Source organism: Folsomia candida, unplaced genomic scaffold, assembly GCF_002217175.1.
Source record: "Folsomia candida strain VU population unplaced genomic scaffold, ASM221717v1 Fcan01_Sc018, whole genome shotgun sequence".
Classification (NCBI taxonomy): domain Eukaryota; kingdom Metazoa; phylum Arthropoda; class Collembola; order Entomobryomorpha; family Isotomidae; genus Folsomia; species Folsomia candida.
This window is the reverse complement of record NW_019091210.1, coordinates 1,496,878-1,514,973: the sequence shown is the minus strand read 5'-3', so window position 1 is coordinate 1,514,973 and position 18,096 is coordinate 1,496,878. Positions and strand designations below refer to the sequence as shown.

The following is an 18,096-nucleotide window of genomic DNA, read 5'->3' as shown; positions in this document are numbered from 1 at the left end:
GTTTTGTGATAACTCAATACATACAATCGTGTATTAAAAAGTCATTAAAATCAATTAACTCGCAATAGCGAGTACAATTATAAAATCAGATATTATCCCAAAATTTGAATAACTCGGCCCCATTCCAAAACAAACTAATAAATTTCGGTACCATATCCTAATTGTGGTAAATACAATTTCTTTACACTCTGGACAACAAACATTTTTACGTTTACTAGTGAATAACTTAATTCTCTACTGTTGAAAATGTTTTTCGGCTGTCTGTAGAGTTGTTTATCTTTGTGGGTCATCTTAAATTGCTTCCGCCAAGGTCTGAGCTGCTAGCGGCAAGATTAGACGGTGGCAAACAATGTAGAAACTGGATAATTGGTGTTCCATCTATATACATACATGGAATAAATGACTATTAAAAATTACCGACATACTTAACTCATCCGATATATTTTTAAAGTTTGACTTAGAAAGAAAATATTTTCACCTTTTAATACAAAAGAACAATTAAAATAATTTACCACATATGGAGAGTCCAGCGTGACCTCAAAAATTTCGCTTTTCACCAGGAAATTGACATCAGGGATTTTATGTTGCTTGAGAAGGACTTCGGCATCAATTGCCTTTCAGCACGATCGCATCCACTAGATTTATTTTAAATTTATTTTATTAAAAATACTTACCTGTGAATAAAAACTATTTAATTACATAAAGATTTAAGTCGAGAATTAGTAAACTTACATGTTCCGATGAAATTCAGAGAATTAGTTGGAGAGACAATTAATTTCTTCAAACTCGGACTAATTTTTCTCCACGTCGCTGCTTGCGGTTCAGAAAGCAAGCTAAAAAGTTGAGCTTGCCGGGCCGAGAGGAGTGCGAGTTTGTTACATTTTTGTAATGAAGTCCTCACCGACAGAATTGAATTTGTTTCCGCTCAGTGTTAAATATTGTCACGCTTGACGGAGAAGATCCAATTCCGCTCTGATGTTAAATGGGTGTTAATTTCAATATATTAGGGTTACGCTTTTACTCCGTAGCGTGTTGAATTTAGTACTGCAGGATGTGGACTGCGTTAATATTAACGGTGTTAACCTTCCATATGCGGGGATACAATTTTGGAGACAATATTATCTCCGTGTCCGTGATGTTCGTTAACACAATCGAGTAGTTATGATTTTTTGAGGATTTTAACACCGGTTTGCTAAGAGTGTAGATTTTTTCCTTATACTTGCTAATCCAGACTTTTTAACCTAATTCTAAAAACGGCGTGTTCAAACTCTGCGATGTAATATAAACCCCCGGATTTCAAAGCAGTGGTAACAGTAAGTATATCAACGTCAATACACGTGATCTAATTTCAGTAATACCGCATTTTGAAAATTTTCCCAATTTTGAGTCTTAATTTTCAGAATTGTTAAAAATCATGGAAGGCTGCAAGTTTATCCAGGATCCATTCCAAATTCATGGGACGTTTTGCGAAAAGATTTGCAACACGTTAAGGAACTGGGTCTATTTGACCGTTACAAAATTAAATACAATGCGAAAAATTAAAACCTTATTATTATTCGTGTAGTATTTCAGGTCAGGGGAGGTACATAACTAATGTAACGCAAAGGTCCGTATCTCATGTCCCATGTTATACTTAACATCTCATATGTAAAGCTTTACATAAGCAATGGACAGCGGCTCACTCATACATTAAGCACAAAATTATATATTAGTTGATTGTGCGATGCAAATTATATATGTTTCTATATATTTGGAGTTATCTGCACCAATATCGTAGGATTTAGATTATGTACATAGTTTGCGAAGCACACTAATAAATACGATTATAAAAATATGAACATATGATATTTTACTGTAAATAAATATCTTAACCACAAGAACTCCTGATGGAGACAATTTACTCATTGTCGAAGAATTGATCATTTTTTATTCCAGTATGTAATGACAACGGGCATATATTTTACAATTATGTATCTTCTCAATAGATTTTGTACTAAACGGCATGAATTTCGTGGTGTATATGGAACAGTAGACCATTTATTCAGCCCGTGTTAATGCGAGAAAGATAAAACAAGGCTTTCTTGCCTATTTTCTCGTATCTACATTATATGTATGTATGTACTAACTGTATTATGTACGTTAATGTAAGAAGCAACGTAGTGTAGGTATCGGGAGAAAATGCGTATTGAAGTTAAGAAATAAATCTGGCAAATTGTACATTTAATTTTACACATAATTTTAAGCCATTCACATTTGTTGCAAAGCGGTTAATAAAACCATTGTTATGCTGAATTATTTAATTGAAATGGATTGAATTGAGTAACGGAAGTCATACGTAACATGTATATGCTGAAGGGATATATGCACATATGTAAAAGGGAGTGTGCATGGGTCGTTCATAAAGGGTGGGACTGTAGTACATGGTATTTATATGTATGAACTTGAACAATTACATAGCATCCTCCGAACATTTATTTTTTGTGTTTAATCCTTTCCGAGAATTTTGAGGAATTATATATTACAAGGAACTGAATTATTTGGAAAAATTTTGTTTCGATTTGATTCCAAAGCAACTGTGGGTGATGCTAAAAGAAAACTTGTTTTAACCTGTATGTAAATTTGTCAAAAGAGTTTTTGGATGAATTTATGTAGCTTAGCCTGCACCAGAGTGGATATCTGAATTTTGGATAAAGTACATATCCATGCGAGCCGAATAATTCGGCTCGGTTTAGATATTTTCAAACAAAACATTCGGATTGTTTTTTCGGATGGATCCCAAAAAATGTTCGACCGACTCAACTCTGACCTGCACAGTACACTGGGTAGTTTCCCGTGTAGTATAATTCATACACAAGTATTTATTCATCAGTCAAAGAACTAATTTTCACAACAAAAACTCGCGCAAAAACCAATTCCTATCCCAAATGTTTTCCGTTTCCAAAATTATTTTGACGGCATTCTCCATACACCAAGGAATCGCTACAAGTACGACACGATTCTCGATTACATTTCGCCCCTTCGCGTACAACCCTAAGCGTTTCTAATATTTCAGACGAAGCTATAAAATTCACACCCTCTTTCGCCAACTGAGCGCCTAATTTAAGCCCCCATGAAGAACCCGACCCAGTCGCCCTATCGTAATCCGCACTTATCCATAACTTTTTCAAATTTGGCATGCATCTCGGCAGTTTTATAAGTTTCAGCTGCGGTGAAGAGTTTAATGAAAGATACAAATTTTCCAATCTTTGGCGCTGCCTTTGAAGAAGACATATCAGTGTTTCTTCTGGTGTCGTTTCCCTAAGAACCATTTCAACGGCGATTTTGAAGTAGCGTAGTTGACCTTCCGGTAAGGTCACGAGTTGGGTGAGAAGGTCGTCTAAATTAAACGTTTCCCCACGGTAACCATACCGTCCGGAAATTGTTATTTTCCTTAAATATTTAAAGGCGTCAAAGTCTATCTGAAGTTTAGAAAAATTCGTCACTATGAGCTCCTCAATTCTGGCCGAGGCTTGTAGCAGTTTTGCGAGAGATTTTGAATCCGAGATTTTCTCAAAGTCGTCTGGTTCACGTTTGTAGATTCCAAGCGTAAGCTTTTTCAAGTTTGGAAAGATAAGATCTTCCGGAAATATTGATTTATTTAAGGGTTTTTCATCATTAATCCAACTCATGTTAAGCAGGATGTCGATTTCTTCCAGGGAATGGCAAAATTTAGAGAGAAGGACAGAAGTAGGTGGCAAATACTCTATATTCATGGTGAGAACTTTGAGAGGGTGGAAATTTGATTGGTTTATAAACTGTGAGAAATCCTGGTTGAATTTTATTACTTCTATGTCCAAGTCTAAAGCATGAATAGTGGTCCAAATGGCATTCATTTGCGAGATTTCAATATTCATCGCGTCAAATTTCAGCTCATTCATGTGTTGTATTTTCGAGTAAAATTTCTTCCAGAGGTAGTTGGGGTTAGTGATCAGTCCGTCTGTAATTATGCGAAATTTCATGACGAAATTTTTCTGTAGGACGAGTCGAGCCGAGTCGTTCCATGTTTTCGAGACGAGGCGACAGCTCAAGAGGTCGGCTTGTTTCCATGAAATTTTTGTATTGACCACGTGCTCAAATATGTTTGTGAGGATGACATGGTTTTCAAAAATGGCCGGATAAGTTGGTGACGATTGATTATAAAAATCTAACTTGCGCTTTACTCGGTGGCCTAGCCCCAGTCTCTGTGTTAAATATTTTATAATCATCCGAAATTTTAAAATTGTTTATAATGGGCCAGTTAAATTACTGGATTAACTCCGTAACTCACCGCAAATTTGAATACGACGTATTCTTTTCCCGCTCGATTTTTACGATACAATAACCTCTTCCAGTCTTTATTCTTGACGATGGGAATTAAGAATGAGTCCCAACATTGTGGAAAAATTGGCGAAAAGTAAAAAATATCTCCAAACTCCAACTCGACTGGGTAGTTTTGAATTAGATATCCATTGAGAAAAATATTTTGCCATCCCTGTTAAAATTTGCTAAAATTTGCTAAATTTGTTAAAATTTGCATATTGTCATTAACCTGATTAACTCTTATTTAATTAGACTCACGAATCTACGCAGACAAAATGATCCATATGGATCACATTCAATTTGGAAATGTTGATCAGCAATGTCCGCTTTGTTCGGAAATGTGAGAAACTCTCCATGTTTTTCCGGATTGAAGCTATTCAAATTTTGGCCAGATCCAATCGTGCACTACATAAATGCAGAATTGTTTATTCAGATATTTGGAGAAAGTTTTGTTCTCGCATGCAAATTTAGCTAACCTTTTGACCAGCATTATTAAGAATTACGGCGTCCTGCTCCCATTCAATGGAACTACACAAACAAGCCCAAGCCCCACACCCACTCGTGGCGCGGGTTCTCCCCAAACTTAACAGGGCCCCGTGACACGTCTCATGTTTTATGTAAAGAAGTTCTTCTTCCATTTTCATCCGAGTGGGTTAGTTAATAGCGTCTAATTTGGAACAAAAGATCGTACTGCAAATTAATATTTAGTTAAACAGGCCTGTTGGATGCACTTATTCTACTTGGACACGGGATCCCGATGTCCACCATAATTGCATATCGAGCAGGGCTAGTTTTTTTTAATTTGATACAGAAAATTGGATTGGATTGGTACTTTGCATAATGTGTGTATATATAAATGACAACACTTGGAATCGTTCGAATCGTAGTAAATCTTATTGGAAAAATTAAAACCAAACGATATTGCTTACGACTTATGACGGTTTTTTATAACGTTTAATTTTTTATTTATTCCTTACAAACCCTGTTTTATTACTCTTTGATGCATTCATTTTTTCATGCATTATACTGAGGGTCAGGCGAGATTATAGAACCTCTCGAAAACTACCATTTTTTGGGCGAAATATTCGTTGCTGGATATTTTGAATGATTTCATCGTATTCGTCATCCTTTTCTCATGAGGTATGAAGTTATCATTACCAAAAATCCGGGCTTTTAAAGCCGGCAGCAGATTTTCTTTGAACCACTGTTCATCTAAAAGTTTGCAAAATGCATAAAAAAATTTTATGTCCATTTGAAAAAAGTGTCGATCTGAAGTTTCAAATCAGAATTAAAGCACTGGAGGCGCATAACCGGACGTAACTAGTTTATCTTTATGCAAAATAATTTAAATTCTGAATATTAAAAAAAGAATGGCTGCGAACTGGGTAGTAATCCGAGCGTTGTCAGAGAAAAAGTTTCGCGTCGACCTCATATCTTCTGATCCTCGCTGAAGTTGTGCATATCTTGGTGAATAATTCAGTTCAGTGTGCGCCCAGGGACCTGACACTTCGTGGCCAGTTGATTTTGGATTGATAAAAAAATTATTGCCTTGTCCATATCAATTTTTCTCACGTGCGTCGGGTTTCTTACAGTCCGGGGAGCATGCGTTCGACGGATGTAGCGCCGTCAAATTTCTAGCCTGGTTCCTTTTTTAAACTGAATCCTTTATTTTAGACATTGGGCCATTAGAAATGACAATGTTTTCATCCTGGAGTTGGTTTAGTATTTTTTTGTGCGTCATTATTGCTTGGCAAACTGTTTTAGCAGCATGGAGCTCTTTGGGGTCAAATTTTGGACCCGTTTTCAAAATTTCGAAATTGAGCTTTTGAGTCACGGCGCAGCTTGAACCAAGCTTCCAGAAAAGTTTCGAATATTTGGAATTAGCGCCATTGTTTAGCGTATATGGGCAAATAGCGACAGGTTCTATAATCTCGCCTAACCCTCAGTAAAATAACAATTTTGGGTTTTTATTTTTCTAAAAAAAGTATTGTGACTCGAACGGGATTCAACTATCACTTTTATAATACCTGAGCTGGAGATACATTATGCAAAAAACGAAAGCCAATTTTCCATCTTGAAAATATGTAGCCGTGCACGACATCCGTCCACATGACCAAAACTGCAGTGAGGATTAAGGATTGTCAACCTTACATATTTACATGAGTACAGTTATGATTTACAAAATAATTAAATAATTAAATGTATTGGTTGGGTGTTGGTATGTGTATTATATGTATTTATGTATTATGTATGTGGCTCTGAAGGATGGATGTATGAGATGTGTGTAATTACGATGGGAAAGAATGTTACTCCCAAAGGGACTTGTGAGAGTGGAAGAGATCTTTATTGTAAGGTGGTCAAAGTACAAGTCCACGATCCAATACCGGATCGGTGCATATATGTACGTGCCTCCACTTTCCCGTTCGGGGAAAGTGTAGCCACGTGAACATAGGTATTATTATAGTACATTCTCTTAACGGCTTTTTCCTTTCCTAGTTGACTTCCACTGTCAACTGCTTTTGTCCAAATGAACTAAGTTATGTCTACATTACGAAGCTTGAAAATGTGGTGTTGATAATTACTGATTCGCGGAAATTATGGTCAATTGAAATATAGTAATAACTGGTGGTAATTGGTCTACTATGGTGTGTGTACAATCCACCAAAGTAGAACTCGCACCACTCGAGTTCAATTCATAAGAAACTGAGCATTGTTACTTAAACCGAAATGTATAAGGACATTTAATTATATGAGATTTACATAGTCTGAGTTTAGCTCTGAGAGCCTGAAAAGATAATACAACCAAGTTTTCACATACAAAGTTACATAGGTCTAGTGGTTATTAATTTATGTTAAATACTTAAGCAGTGCATAAATATTTAAATATGTGCAATATTGGAATATAATATAATTTATACAGTGACATTTAATATAATAATCTGAAATTTAAATTATCAGTATAAATTTGAAATTGCTATAATGATAAGAAATTTGAATATATTTAAAATTTGATATCTAATTATTCCATAGTATAATTAGTGTTTAAAATTATAACATGAAATAATCATTTAAATACAAGAGTCTTATACAATTTTCGTCTAATATTAAAATTACACACAAAATGAGACACACTTATGCGTACATAAAAGCGTGTGTATCTCATGTAGAGCCGTTTTTCTGATCGTCGTCGAGGAGGGGTTTAACAGCATTTGGACTTGAATCGCAACCAATTTGTAGGAATTGTAGGCCTGGATGGGTTTTCTCTCGTATTATGAATAATCGTATTATGAATATTATTATCGATGTGGTGTGGATTTTGGGTTGTAGACTTTCTTCCATATCCAGTAATACATGTTTGGAATAGATTCTTAAGTGGGTGTGAGCTTGCGTGGAAAACAGAGAAGGAGATTAAACGTTGCGATTTATGGGTCCTCTTGTCCTATCGTCATAGGGGAAGGTTATCGGAGCGTACTCAGCGGGGATACATGAGGAAATGGGGGGTATAATCAATGGTTGCTTCAGGGGCGTAGTTTAGCCATTGGTTTTCTTCCTAGGGGAATTTATTCCTTGTGGTATTTGGGGTATAGGTTTTCTTCCGGGGGGAATTATGTGGGTGTGACGGGGTGGCACATTATGGGTTTGACTTATATAATCTATATCTAATCGGGGTGGGAGAACGATGATGGGAGATTTTACAAAATAATGATAAAGTAACAAAAGCAGTCTACTCGCTAGTATTTATATATAATATTATATTAAAGGTTGGGAGATGGAATGGGGCGGGTAGGGGGGAATTATTGATAATTATGGGTTGATGAGTTCAATGGGTGGGGCACTATATTTCTTCTTCTGTTCATTCTTTATCGGAGACTTCATAAATCCGTCCGCCCATCCACGTCTGAATTCTGAAGAACTTTAAGGATCCGGTGTTCTAACAGAAAGCAGAGGTGAGCAGTTTATTGGTGACACAGCAACCTTACTGACTGATGGACCTTGTCACTACTTGTCGTCACAAGGGTGGCAAGTTGAGTAGCTCGACTCCATATAATTAAATTTGTTTTAACTCCATCCCTGCTCGCTGTCCTCTGTGGTAAATATTTTGTTATTATAAATGGGGTTGATTCTGAGGACGGGGTATTTTCGCATGACGGTTTGACGTGGGAGAAAGCTGTAATAAGTTTAAACGGGACGTTGTGGAGAGAGCCGTAACCAGGTAACCAGGGAATGGTGACGAGAATTCATGAGAGTGCCCAGATAACAGGTCGCTATGAATTCGCTTAGAGAATTCGCAGAGAATGTCGCGTTAAAACAGAGAACTCGAATTCTCTAAGATTTCGTTATTATTCTCGTATCGAATTCGCATCGAATTCGGTAATTATTCGTATCTAAATTCGATATTACGCTCATTTCAGAATTCGTAATGAATTAGACTCGAATTCTCAGAGAATTCTTCTATCGAATTCGAAACGACTTCACTATGAATTCTTAAACGAATTCGCTGTTATTGTAGTGAGGAATTCTCCCCGATTTCGATAGGAATTATTCTTACAGGAATAGGAGACTATAAACTGTTCGCCTTGAATCTCGAATTCGTAAATAATTCTTAGAGAATTCACTGTGATTTCTCTCTTTCACGCTGTTATTGTATTTTTAAGTAATTTTAGCTGCCACATTCAAATCTATCCTCATGGGAAGGAGACGACTTTTTCAGTTGAGTGCTCGCTACAAAAGAAGACTTGTAAAAACACCAAGTGAAATTTTCGAGGAAAATTTAAATAGTGACCTAGTCCAGGCCGAAAGGGAAAACATTTATTCAGAACAAGTGTTCGAGGAAGATCTGGAAGAAATTGAAGTCAGAAGTAAGTTCAGCTGAAACTATTAGCTCAGAAAGTGAAGGTGAAATTGATATTTTTGATATTAGACATAGTATCCAAAATTGGTCCCTTGAATTTAAAATTCCTCATAATGCAATCTCATTATGCAACACTCTAAAACATTTTAAAAATATGTTAATCTCAGATGCGGTAGCAGCTCACCCTAGGACTCCAAATCATACACACGAGGGCACAGTTGACGAAGAAATACAAAAATCTCTTAAGAAAGTCGCAGATAGAGTTGGGAAGCGTATGAGGTACAAATATATACTATCGATAATAACTGTTGCAAAAGATTTTGGGAATAACATTAGTATATTTTCAATAGGAAGTGACTTAACATCGCGGCCAATTTCACTACCAGGGTCATCTGATTATTCAACTTATGTCTATTTTAATAGAAACAGTTATGTATATTACATAATATTTAGAATAAATAAAATAAACTATAAGCTGGGTTAACTCGAAATATAGGAGAAATCGTATCGATTTATTACTTAATTCGCAGTGAATTCGTATAGAAGTCGCATTAAATTCGTGGAGAAGTCGCATTGAATTCGTTTAGAAATCGTTATAAACTCTTACATGTTCATCGAATTCAAGACGAAATCGCGAAGACTTACCGGCGAAATCGATATACGATTCTCCATCGATTCCCTGTCGAATCGGCGGACATTTCCCTTCGATATCTCCTCGAATTTATCTCGAAAGTTGGAAATTCGAGACGAATTCGATATCGATATCAAAGCGAATGTAATATCGAAACATAAGAGAGTTCAGAGCGAATTGTTATCTGGGTGGTGTGGTGTTGGGTGGGAAGGAAGAGTTGAAAACCCGGGTAAATGGGCTCCAGGTTTAACATGGGGGAGAATTTACGTAAGCTTGACCGGGTACTCTGTTGTGTCTTGCGTTAGGAATAAGCACTTTGTATTGAGGGAATTTGCATTCTGTCGATATTTGTAATAACCTATGTATTACGCGAGCACGGGGAAGGTTAGCGTTGATAATCTTTTTCGCGTGATGTTGTAAATCGGGATGCTTTCACTTGTTGTGATGACGTGCGAATTTGGGAGGTATATCGGGGGGTCGGTTGGGTAACTTAAATGAACGTCGCGTCAATGGTGTAGTCCTGTTTATATGGTTGTTGCTAGGTAACACCGTCGTCCGCAAAGTAGGTACTGAATGTTGGGGCGCCGACCTTTGATGTCCGCACTGCAGATGTCTGGGTTTATGGCGAGATTTACTTAATGTAAAATTTAACTGGGTTTGGAAGGGCGGGAATTAGTTAGAATACAACGGTTTTCTTGTTTGTCCGAGATTGTGGGTGCGGTTACCTGGGGGATCATTTGGAATCCCAGGACCATCGGAGTCACCAGTTATGATTTACAAAATAATTAAATAATTAAATGTATTGCTTGGGTGGTGGTATGTGTATTATATGTATTTATGTATTATGTATGTGGCTCTGAAGGATGGATGTATGAGATGTGTGTAATTACGATGGGAAAGAATGTTACTCCCAAAGGGACTTGTGAGAGTGGAAGAGATCTTTATTGTAAGGTGGTCAAAGTACAAGTCCACGATCCAATACCGGATCGGTGCATATATGTACGTGCCTCCACTTTCCCGTTCGGGGAAAGTGTAGCCACGTGAACATAGATATTATTATAGTACATTCTCTTAACGGTACTTTAAGAACGACAGCAGTTGTTAATTACCTAGAAATTGATGCAAGGTGACCTTCGATGTTACGCTGCCCCAGCTGAAGTCGATATCTAAATCAAATTAAATCCCAATTACTGGATGGTTTTAGGTTTTTTAAGCATTAATCAAACAGAATTACACTGCGATATTTAATTACGACGATGTTACACACCGAGTCAAGTCACAAAATAATTTTCAACTCATGTGTCAATAATAGGTACATATGCATTAAACATTGAATTATTATCTACTAACTAACTGTACAATACAATACATCATATGTAAATATGTACATATGTATGCATTCACGCCAGTACTGGCGAGATGTCTGATTATCATCATGCCTAGTTTTATGATCAAATTCATATACATATACACGATATTATTTATGATAAGTCTTTATAAATACTGCATTATTACATACATTGAACGGGCATGGCCAAACGTACCGAGCAGATAAATCATATGCAATCATAGGCATCAAGTGTATCACATGCAGGTAAGCCCAACGACGTTAAGCATGAAATCATGGTAATTTACGCATGCACAATATTTACCTCGATGAGTCGCATCACTGCTCGCACCATGCTTAATGCATGGTATGCAATCTTTAGATTGTATGGATGTGTTCACTCCAGTATTACATTGGACGGGCATAAATATCTAACTTATAATTTTCCCATCGGATTATCACCGACTAATGAGCATTTTTAGAAAATTTAACATGTCAGGCTCGTCATTGTGCAGTAAGAACAATTGACATTGAACATACAAATCGTAATTATTTATTTATCTATTCACAGGATTTACTCGGATTAGTCGCATCACCAAAAATGATAAGCGTGTTTAGGCTGTTATAAATATCTATGTATTTCTGACCCACATGTTGAAAAACACTCTTCAGTTGTATAATTCAGTCGCAATTAAAGATTCCAATCATCTTCGAAAGCCGTGCTATTTCAGTTTTAAGTTTAGTCAAGGAAACACATATTCTCGTACATACTTGTCGAATATTTTAACGTTTCATCATTCTTTTACGTATTTTATTATTAAGAATGATCTGTAAATTTTTTATTTTGCAATTGTTAATGCTAAAATTGCAGTGTAGAATAAGCGCACTAGACAAGTTTGCTTATCTAATTACATATGTGTGGCGACTTTTTGTTAAGACTTGTGCTCATTTACATATTTCCAGTTGCAAGAAAACGGAAGAAAAATTTGATACGATCGAAACTCAGATGCAGGATGGGGCCCTGTATATTTTGAATGGAACAAACCCTACGAGTGGGTGTGGTGCTGGTGTTTTTTTCCGTCAGAATGCCTCAGAATGGGAGCGAGAAGCCGTAATTCGTAGTAATGCTGGTCAAAAGGTTCGTTAAATTGGGCTGGAGCTAGCTCTTTATTAACCTCTAAATAAATAAGTCTGAATTTAGTACGCGATTATGTAGTACACGATTATGTAATACACTTTTGCTTAATTTGCATGGATTTTGCGTCCTTTTTTATACAGGGTGGTTTAAACGTCACACAGACAATGAGGATGAAGCATTTACTTGACAACATGGTCAAAGATTTTAGCGATACAAATCAGCACAGCGTGAAGTTCACGTCAACTCCATCACGGATCTTAGCAAACTGTTGTAAACGCCGCAACCTATATAAGTAAATACATATTTATAACCCTGTCGAAAAAATGAAGGCTTTATTTATGTATTATTAGAGATACTCATTTTATAAATTCACTCCGTTTAATTCCAGACTCAGAAAAAGCTTTTGCCGACGTTGACAACGCCACATCAAAAGTTTTGAGGAATCCGTTGGTCAGCTTATCACTAATAGTGGATTCTTTCAACGCAGTAATTTTTCCTTTTTATCCCAGATCCTCGACCTCATCTTGGCCAAACTCGACCTTCTCGATTTGAAGAATTTTCGGCTAGTTTGCCAGGAGTGGGCCGACTTTGGCGCTACTTTCTTAGGAAAACGGAGTTATATCCATGTCAACATGTTTTATCGCTATTATTACTTCAACTTAGGAATAGATGCCTCTATCAACAATAAACTGCTCCAGTGCATCATCATCTCGGACCACAGATTCCACCCGTCCATTCCGTCTGAAAAGAAGGCTGACGTTGTTGCAAAAGCGTTCACCCATGTGGGTCCATTAACTCGTGAAATTAAACTTTTCGTTAGCCGGAAGGAATTCGTTCCAGTCTTCTTGAAAGGAATGAGTCTGTTGGGCTCCACAAAAATCCAACGCTTTCAAATCGTTAACACGTGTGAACACAATAGTTTCGACAAAAACCCTTTCCCGGCGGTTCAAAAACTTCCCCCTCAACCTGACTTGACCTGGATGAGATTGTTTATTAGGCAACCCTTTCCAATCACTACCAAATTTAAATCCCTGTACAAAATCTGGATCGAGTCTGCCCCCAATTTGACCACTTTGGAAGTCACAGGGTCTTTCTATCCAGATTTGGGGGGATGCAGAAGCCTGAAAGTTTTGAAATATAAATTCATCGCTAGGAACAATGTTCGTGACCTCAATTTGGACAATGTGACCGAGATGCTGACACCGGTCAAGGATTCCTTAATCGAGCTGGAATTGTCGGACTGTACCGATGATGTTGGCAAAAAGCGGGTAAGTGCGTAGATATTTCGAGGTATTTATTTACATACATAAGTACTCATCACAACGGCATTTCGCAAATTTACAAAGTTTGGGTTGTGCTGGGATATGTAAAAATGTGATTTCGCAAAGCTATGCAAACTGATGTACACCCTATTTTATTTTAGTTTTAGTTTTATTTTAGTTCCATCTTTTTTGATGGAGTTTGATAAATATTTTTTGCAAAATAATTCAACAGGTCGAAGTCATGGACTGTGTTGATTTGAAAACTAGCTTTGCGAAATTTCGCGGGTTATCTTTTCATGCTCAATGTACGAAGGCTGTTGTGAGTAAGTCGGCCCCACAGAATTAGAGTACATATGTGTATACTTGTATATACGAGGGATCATCCAAGATAATTGGTTTCGCCTTGAAGAGGGGTCATGTTGCCCCACTTTTTCAGTTGGTGTGGAAGATAAACCCATATGTATGCATGTATCTTGGATATCATAGGTTAAAAATTTACGGCCTTGGCCGATCCGAGGAGATCGTTGTGGAGAAACGACGAGTAAAAAATCGCGTCGTTTACACAACTTTCCAGGTTACGCATCCAAAATTTTATGGGGTGCCATTTTAGGCCAAAAGATGACAGAATTATTTTATCCAGTCTACACCTCTAGTGACCACTATCTAAATGTTTCGACATTAAAAAAAACCTCAGGTGGAGGAGAGTTTCAACTATTGATGAGGTGAAAGCAGCAGTTCTGTCTTTTTGTTTATAAAACCAATAATAAAAGCGGGATAGAGTCTTTGAAATCCAAGCGGACCAAGTGTGTTGACCTCGCAGGGGACTATACTGAAAAGTCATAAAGCAAGTACCCCTAATATATTGCTCCTTCAAGGCAAGACCACTTAATTTTGGATGATCCCTCGTACATATATCTGCCCAATACCTGATGTTGTTGATCAGTACTAAATAAATATCTAACTCTTTTTCGTACGCATCGCAGATCCAAACAGTTTGGGATGTTCCCGTGATGTCGAAACTTACCACATTCTCCATCCGTGGAATAAAAATGGACCAAATTGGTCACTTGTTTGATGAGAACAACTTTCCCAAATTAAAAACCCTCTCGCTCCACAATGGATCTGAAGCATCGTTTTTACCTCATCTAAAATTGTGGAGCCGACACATAGGAGTTCGACATCTCGCGTTGACCATTCATTCCTTGGCTTGCAAGGACAAGGAATTTTTGGGAAACATGATCGACTTATTTCCCTCGGTGGAAGAATTCGATTTCACGATTGAGCTCAAAAAAGTTACTTTAAGTTCCACCCTCTACCAATTTATGAAATCCTCCGTGCTGATTGATGTCCTAAAAACTATGTCCGTTTTGAAAGGTAAGAGTGCAGTTAAAATAAATATGCGCGTAAATAATGATTCCAAATTCTATTAAGGGGACGTTCTTAAATAAATTGCGTAACGCTAATAAAAAGCGACTTTTTGAACCCCCTCCTCTACCTTAATGTACCTATGTAACAGAAATTTAAATTCTCCAAAAAAAACTTCAAAATCAGATAGTTGCATTTTAGAGCGACAAAAAAGTTATATAAAGCTTGGCTCAAACCTCACCGGAATTTTCAAACCTTATGCAAGCTTTCGAGGCTTACGCAATTTAAGAATTTCCCCTGATTGATTATATGTAATAGTAATTATGGGCCGTGAAAATTTCAGGGGTTAAAAGTGTCCTGTTCTCGAACTTGGAAGTCACGGAGGAGAACTTTTCTCGCTGCATTGACGATCTCATCTTGCATAGTAGAGGTTTTAAAAGGGTGGAAATCTCTGGTTATAAGGTACATAACTCACGACCAATAAAACTATACATAGATTTTCCCATATTCAATTTTACAATAAATTTAGTTCCAGGAAACCCCAGAAATTTGGGGACGAATTCGACCCATTTTTAAAGCAAGTGGTGCACCCATTCATTTTTCGGGAGGTGTGTTTCCAACAAAATCGGTTAGTAATTAATAACCGACTCTGGATTTTCGGGACTAAAAGCTTGTGCTTTTCCCATTCTTACATGTGTGCATGTAACACGTGTGTGTGCAGCAACACTAGATTGATTTCTTAATAAATAAGCGAAAGTTTCTGTCACATACATACATACGTCCAAATTTTTGGAAATTTATTAACCGTTTTAGTAAGACGATCAACATTTTTGGGATGCTTATTCCAGAATATTGAAAAATGATTAATTTTCCTGTATTTATCAATAGGTTTATGTAAATACATCTGTTACAAAAATTAAAATTATATATTTCTCAGTATGCACAAAATTTAAAAATTATTAATTTCAGAAATTTTTTTCATACATATTTCAGCAGAAATTTTTCTCATATTATATTCCAGAGTTGAATTGGCTCTTGCATAATTTACTGTTTTGAAGACTATAAATACATACATATCTACTTCCATAAAGCGTTAGTGTTAAGTTCTGCCTGGGTCCCTGTGGCTCTCAATGCAAGTTGCCCCGTAGAGGAGACAAAGAAGGAAGCGGAGGTTGCATGCATTTTCTGCATGAGTCTCACTTCGCCTGCACGTGACTTTCACGTACGCTTGCCATCAATCTCAAATTAAATGTCTTTGTATATTTGCAGTGTGCAAGTAAATTGAGTGAGTGAGCAGTATACATACATACATCACTCATCAATAGTAGTTATCATGATAAGTGATCGTGATCAACACTATTAATTAATTATTTTAGTTTGAGAAACTCCACTCACAGCGAGTGGCATATCAATTTGAATGTATTTTTGACGCTGAATCCAACGCCGCCAACGGTTTTGACCTCTGAGGCCCCCCGTGACCTTGCCGTGACCGTGGGGCCAAATATGGCTTATTCGTGTTGTCGCATATCAATTCGAATGTATTTTTGACGCTGAATCCGAATCCGTCAATAGCTTGGCGTTAATTGTAGAAGTTAACGGGGTTTATGGAACTTAACGGGAGCGTGAAGCGTGGGAATTTAAGTAATTAGCTATTCAACTACTCCCACGCGACGGGAACTTAAGTAATTAGCTATTCAACTACTCCCACGCGACGGGAACTTAAGTAATTAGCTATTCAACTACCCCAACAGGGGGAAATTAAATTGTACTGTGACCAGGTTAATTAAAATGCAGTATGACTTGGGCAAACCCTCAGTCTGATGTATGTATGTAGTATGACAAAGTCTCCACTGGGAATTATTTAAAATATAGTATGACGGATTTTTCGCTTTGGGCACACCCCCCACTGGAACTCTAGAACCCGGCCTCGACCGGGCTATACGCTAGTACATACATATTTCATAAAAAACAAAATCTTGCAAAAATGGACAAAAAGGAAATAACTGCTCAAACCAGGGGTCGAACCTGAGACCTTCTGCGTGTGAGGCAGACGTGATAACCACTACACTATCTGAGCATTAGATAAGGAATCACGCTACGTGGAATACTCACAGATAGAGAGAGCACATGACGTACGAAAATTGCTAAATTGCTAAAAAATTGTCTCCTATTTATTACACCGTTGGAAACTTTGAGCATTTATCTATTTACTAAGGGATACTGCCACAATCGTGTTTTTTTCTGTATGCAAATTTAACATCGTAATAATCCATTGTAAATAACTAGTGGGGTGGATATCTCATGAAAATATGTGCAGATTGGTACATTTCAGTCGGCAATGTTACATAGTTTAGTAACAAAACGCCCAATTACACTAATTACATTGAGCATTGTAACATAACATTTCTTTCTATTAAACAAACCTACCCCTGTGAATTTGGAAATAAAAGTATTTCTTTCAATTATTGCGTTTGGAGAAAATTAGCAATATGAAATTATGCATAAGCGGTAGTTGCATAATTATGGGGCAGATCAAATATTACGCATTGATTTTGCCAGTTGATCCATTTCATCTTCCCACCATTAATATGCAAATATGATGTGATTTACATATTTACATAAGTATGTACATATGTATGTGGATCGGATTCTGTGTAGGGGCATTCGTCATTGAGGGTTTTCACGTCACGTTCGTAACTGTAGCAAATTTACGACATTTACGAATATTCCATGCTGACTTTCAACTTCGTAAATAAATATGCACACAAGGTTGATGCGTTTTATTATATCTTTTAGCAATTTAGTATTTTTTGCAACTAGAAGTAAGAATTTTTAGAGCACCATAAATAGTTATTGATGCTATTGGGTAAATGGGGATGAAGAGTTTGTTTGAAAACTTTAACGAATGCATTATTTACGAAGGTATTTATGTACGCCGTTCACGTCAATCCTTCGCAAATTAGTAAATATTTTTTTATGAATCCACAGGTACGTGAAAACCATCAATATTTTTTCCCTACCATTTTTGAAGACTTACTACATATGTATGTACATACTTGCATGGCTCTCTGTACTTTTTGCTCGGAAAACGGTAGGATTAAGCAGTAAGTGAAATCGGAAATCGGGTTGTAATTTACATATGCACCGCAGCATTGTTCTTCTCTCCTCATTTACATAGATATG

The 18,096-nt window shown here is 36.9% G+C and overlaps 2 protein-coding genes and 1 non-coding gene across 6 annotated transcripts; 1 reads left to right on the top strand and 2 right to left on the bottom strand.

Moving 5' to 3' along the window:
- Positions 1 to 1,900: 1,900 nt before the first annotated feature.
- On the bottom strand, positions 1,901 to 11,185 carry LOC118438043. 2 transcript variants are annotated; one of them, XM_035857732.1, is made up of 6 exons: positions 11,056 to 11,185; positions 10,931 to 10,987; positions 4,815 to 5,005; positions 4,597 to 4,743; positions 4,307 to 4,510; positions 1,901 to 4,220 (listed from the first exon to the last, which is right to left on the bottom strand). In XM_035857732.1, exons 3-6 carry the CDS (start codon positions 4,980 to 4,982, stop codon positions 2,916 to 2,918), a joined length of 1,824 nt encoding a protein of 607 aa, XP_035713625.1. In that variant the 5' UTR covers positions 4,983 to 5,005; positions 10,931 to 10,987; positions 11,056 to 11,185; the 3' UTR covers positions 1,901 to 2,915. The 2 variants fall into 2 exon arrangements, with proteins under 2 accessions (XP_035713625.1, XP_035713624.1); XM_035857731.1 differs by having other exon boundaries at positions 10,931 to 11,185.
- Positions 11,186 to 11,522: 337 nt separating this feature from the next.
- Positions 11,523 to 15,861, top strand: LOC110857329. Of its 3 annotated transcripts, none has more exons than XM_035857862.1 (7): positions 11,523 to 11,662; positions 12,112 to 12,286; positions 12,427 to 12,578; positions 12,675 to 13,554; positions 14,532 to 14,922; positions 15,257 to 15,375; positions 15,443 to 15,861. In XM_035857862.1, exons 4-7 carry the CDS (start codon positions 12,919 to 12,921, stop codon positions 15,551 to 15,553), a joined length of 1,257 nt encoding a protein of 418 aa, XP_035713755.1. In that variant the 5' UTR covers positions 11,523 to 11,662; positions 12,112 to 12,286; positions 12,427 to 12,578; positions 12,675 to 12,918; the 3' UTR covers positions 15,554 to 15,861. The 3 variants fall into 3 exon arrangements, with proteins under 3 accessions (XP_035713755.1, XP_035713756.1, XP_021961631.2); XM_035857863.1 differs by lacking the exon at positions 11,523 to 11,662 and adding an exon at positions 11,673 to 11,978; XM_022105939.2 differs by lacking the exon at positions 11,523 to 11,662 and having other exon boundaries at positions 11,673 to 12,286; positions 12,675 to 12,736; positions 12,796 to 13,554.
- A 1,056-nt stretch (positions 15,862 to 16,917) lies between these two features.
- Positions 16,918 to 16,990, bottom strand: Trnav-cac. Its single transcript has one exon. It is a non-coding gene; the product is annotated as a tRNA-Val (tRNA).
- Positions 16,991 to 18,096: the final 1,106 nt, after the last annotated feature.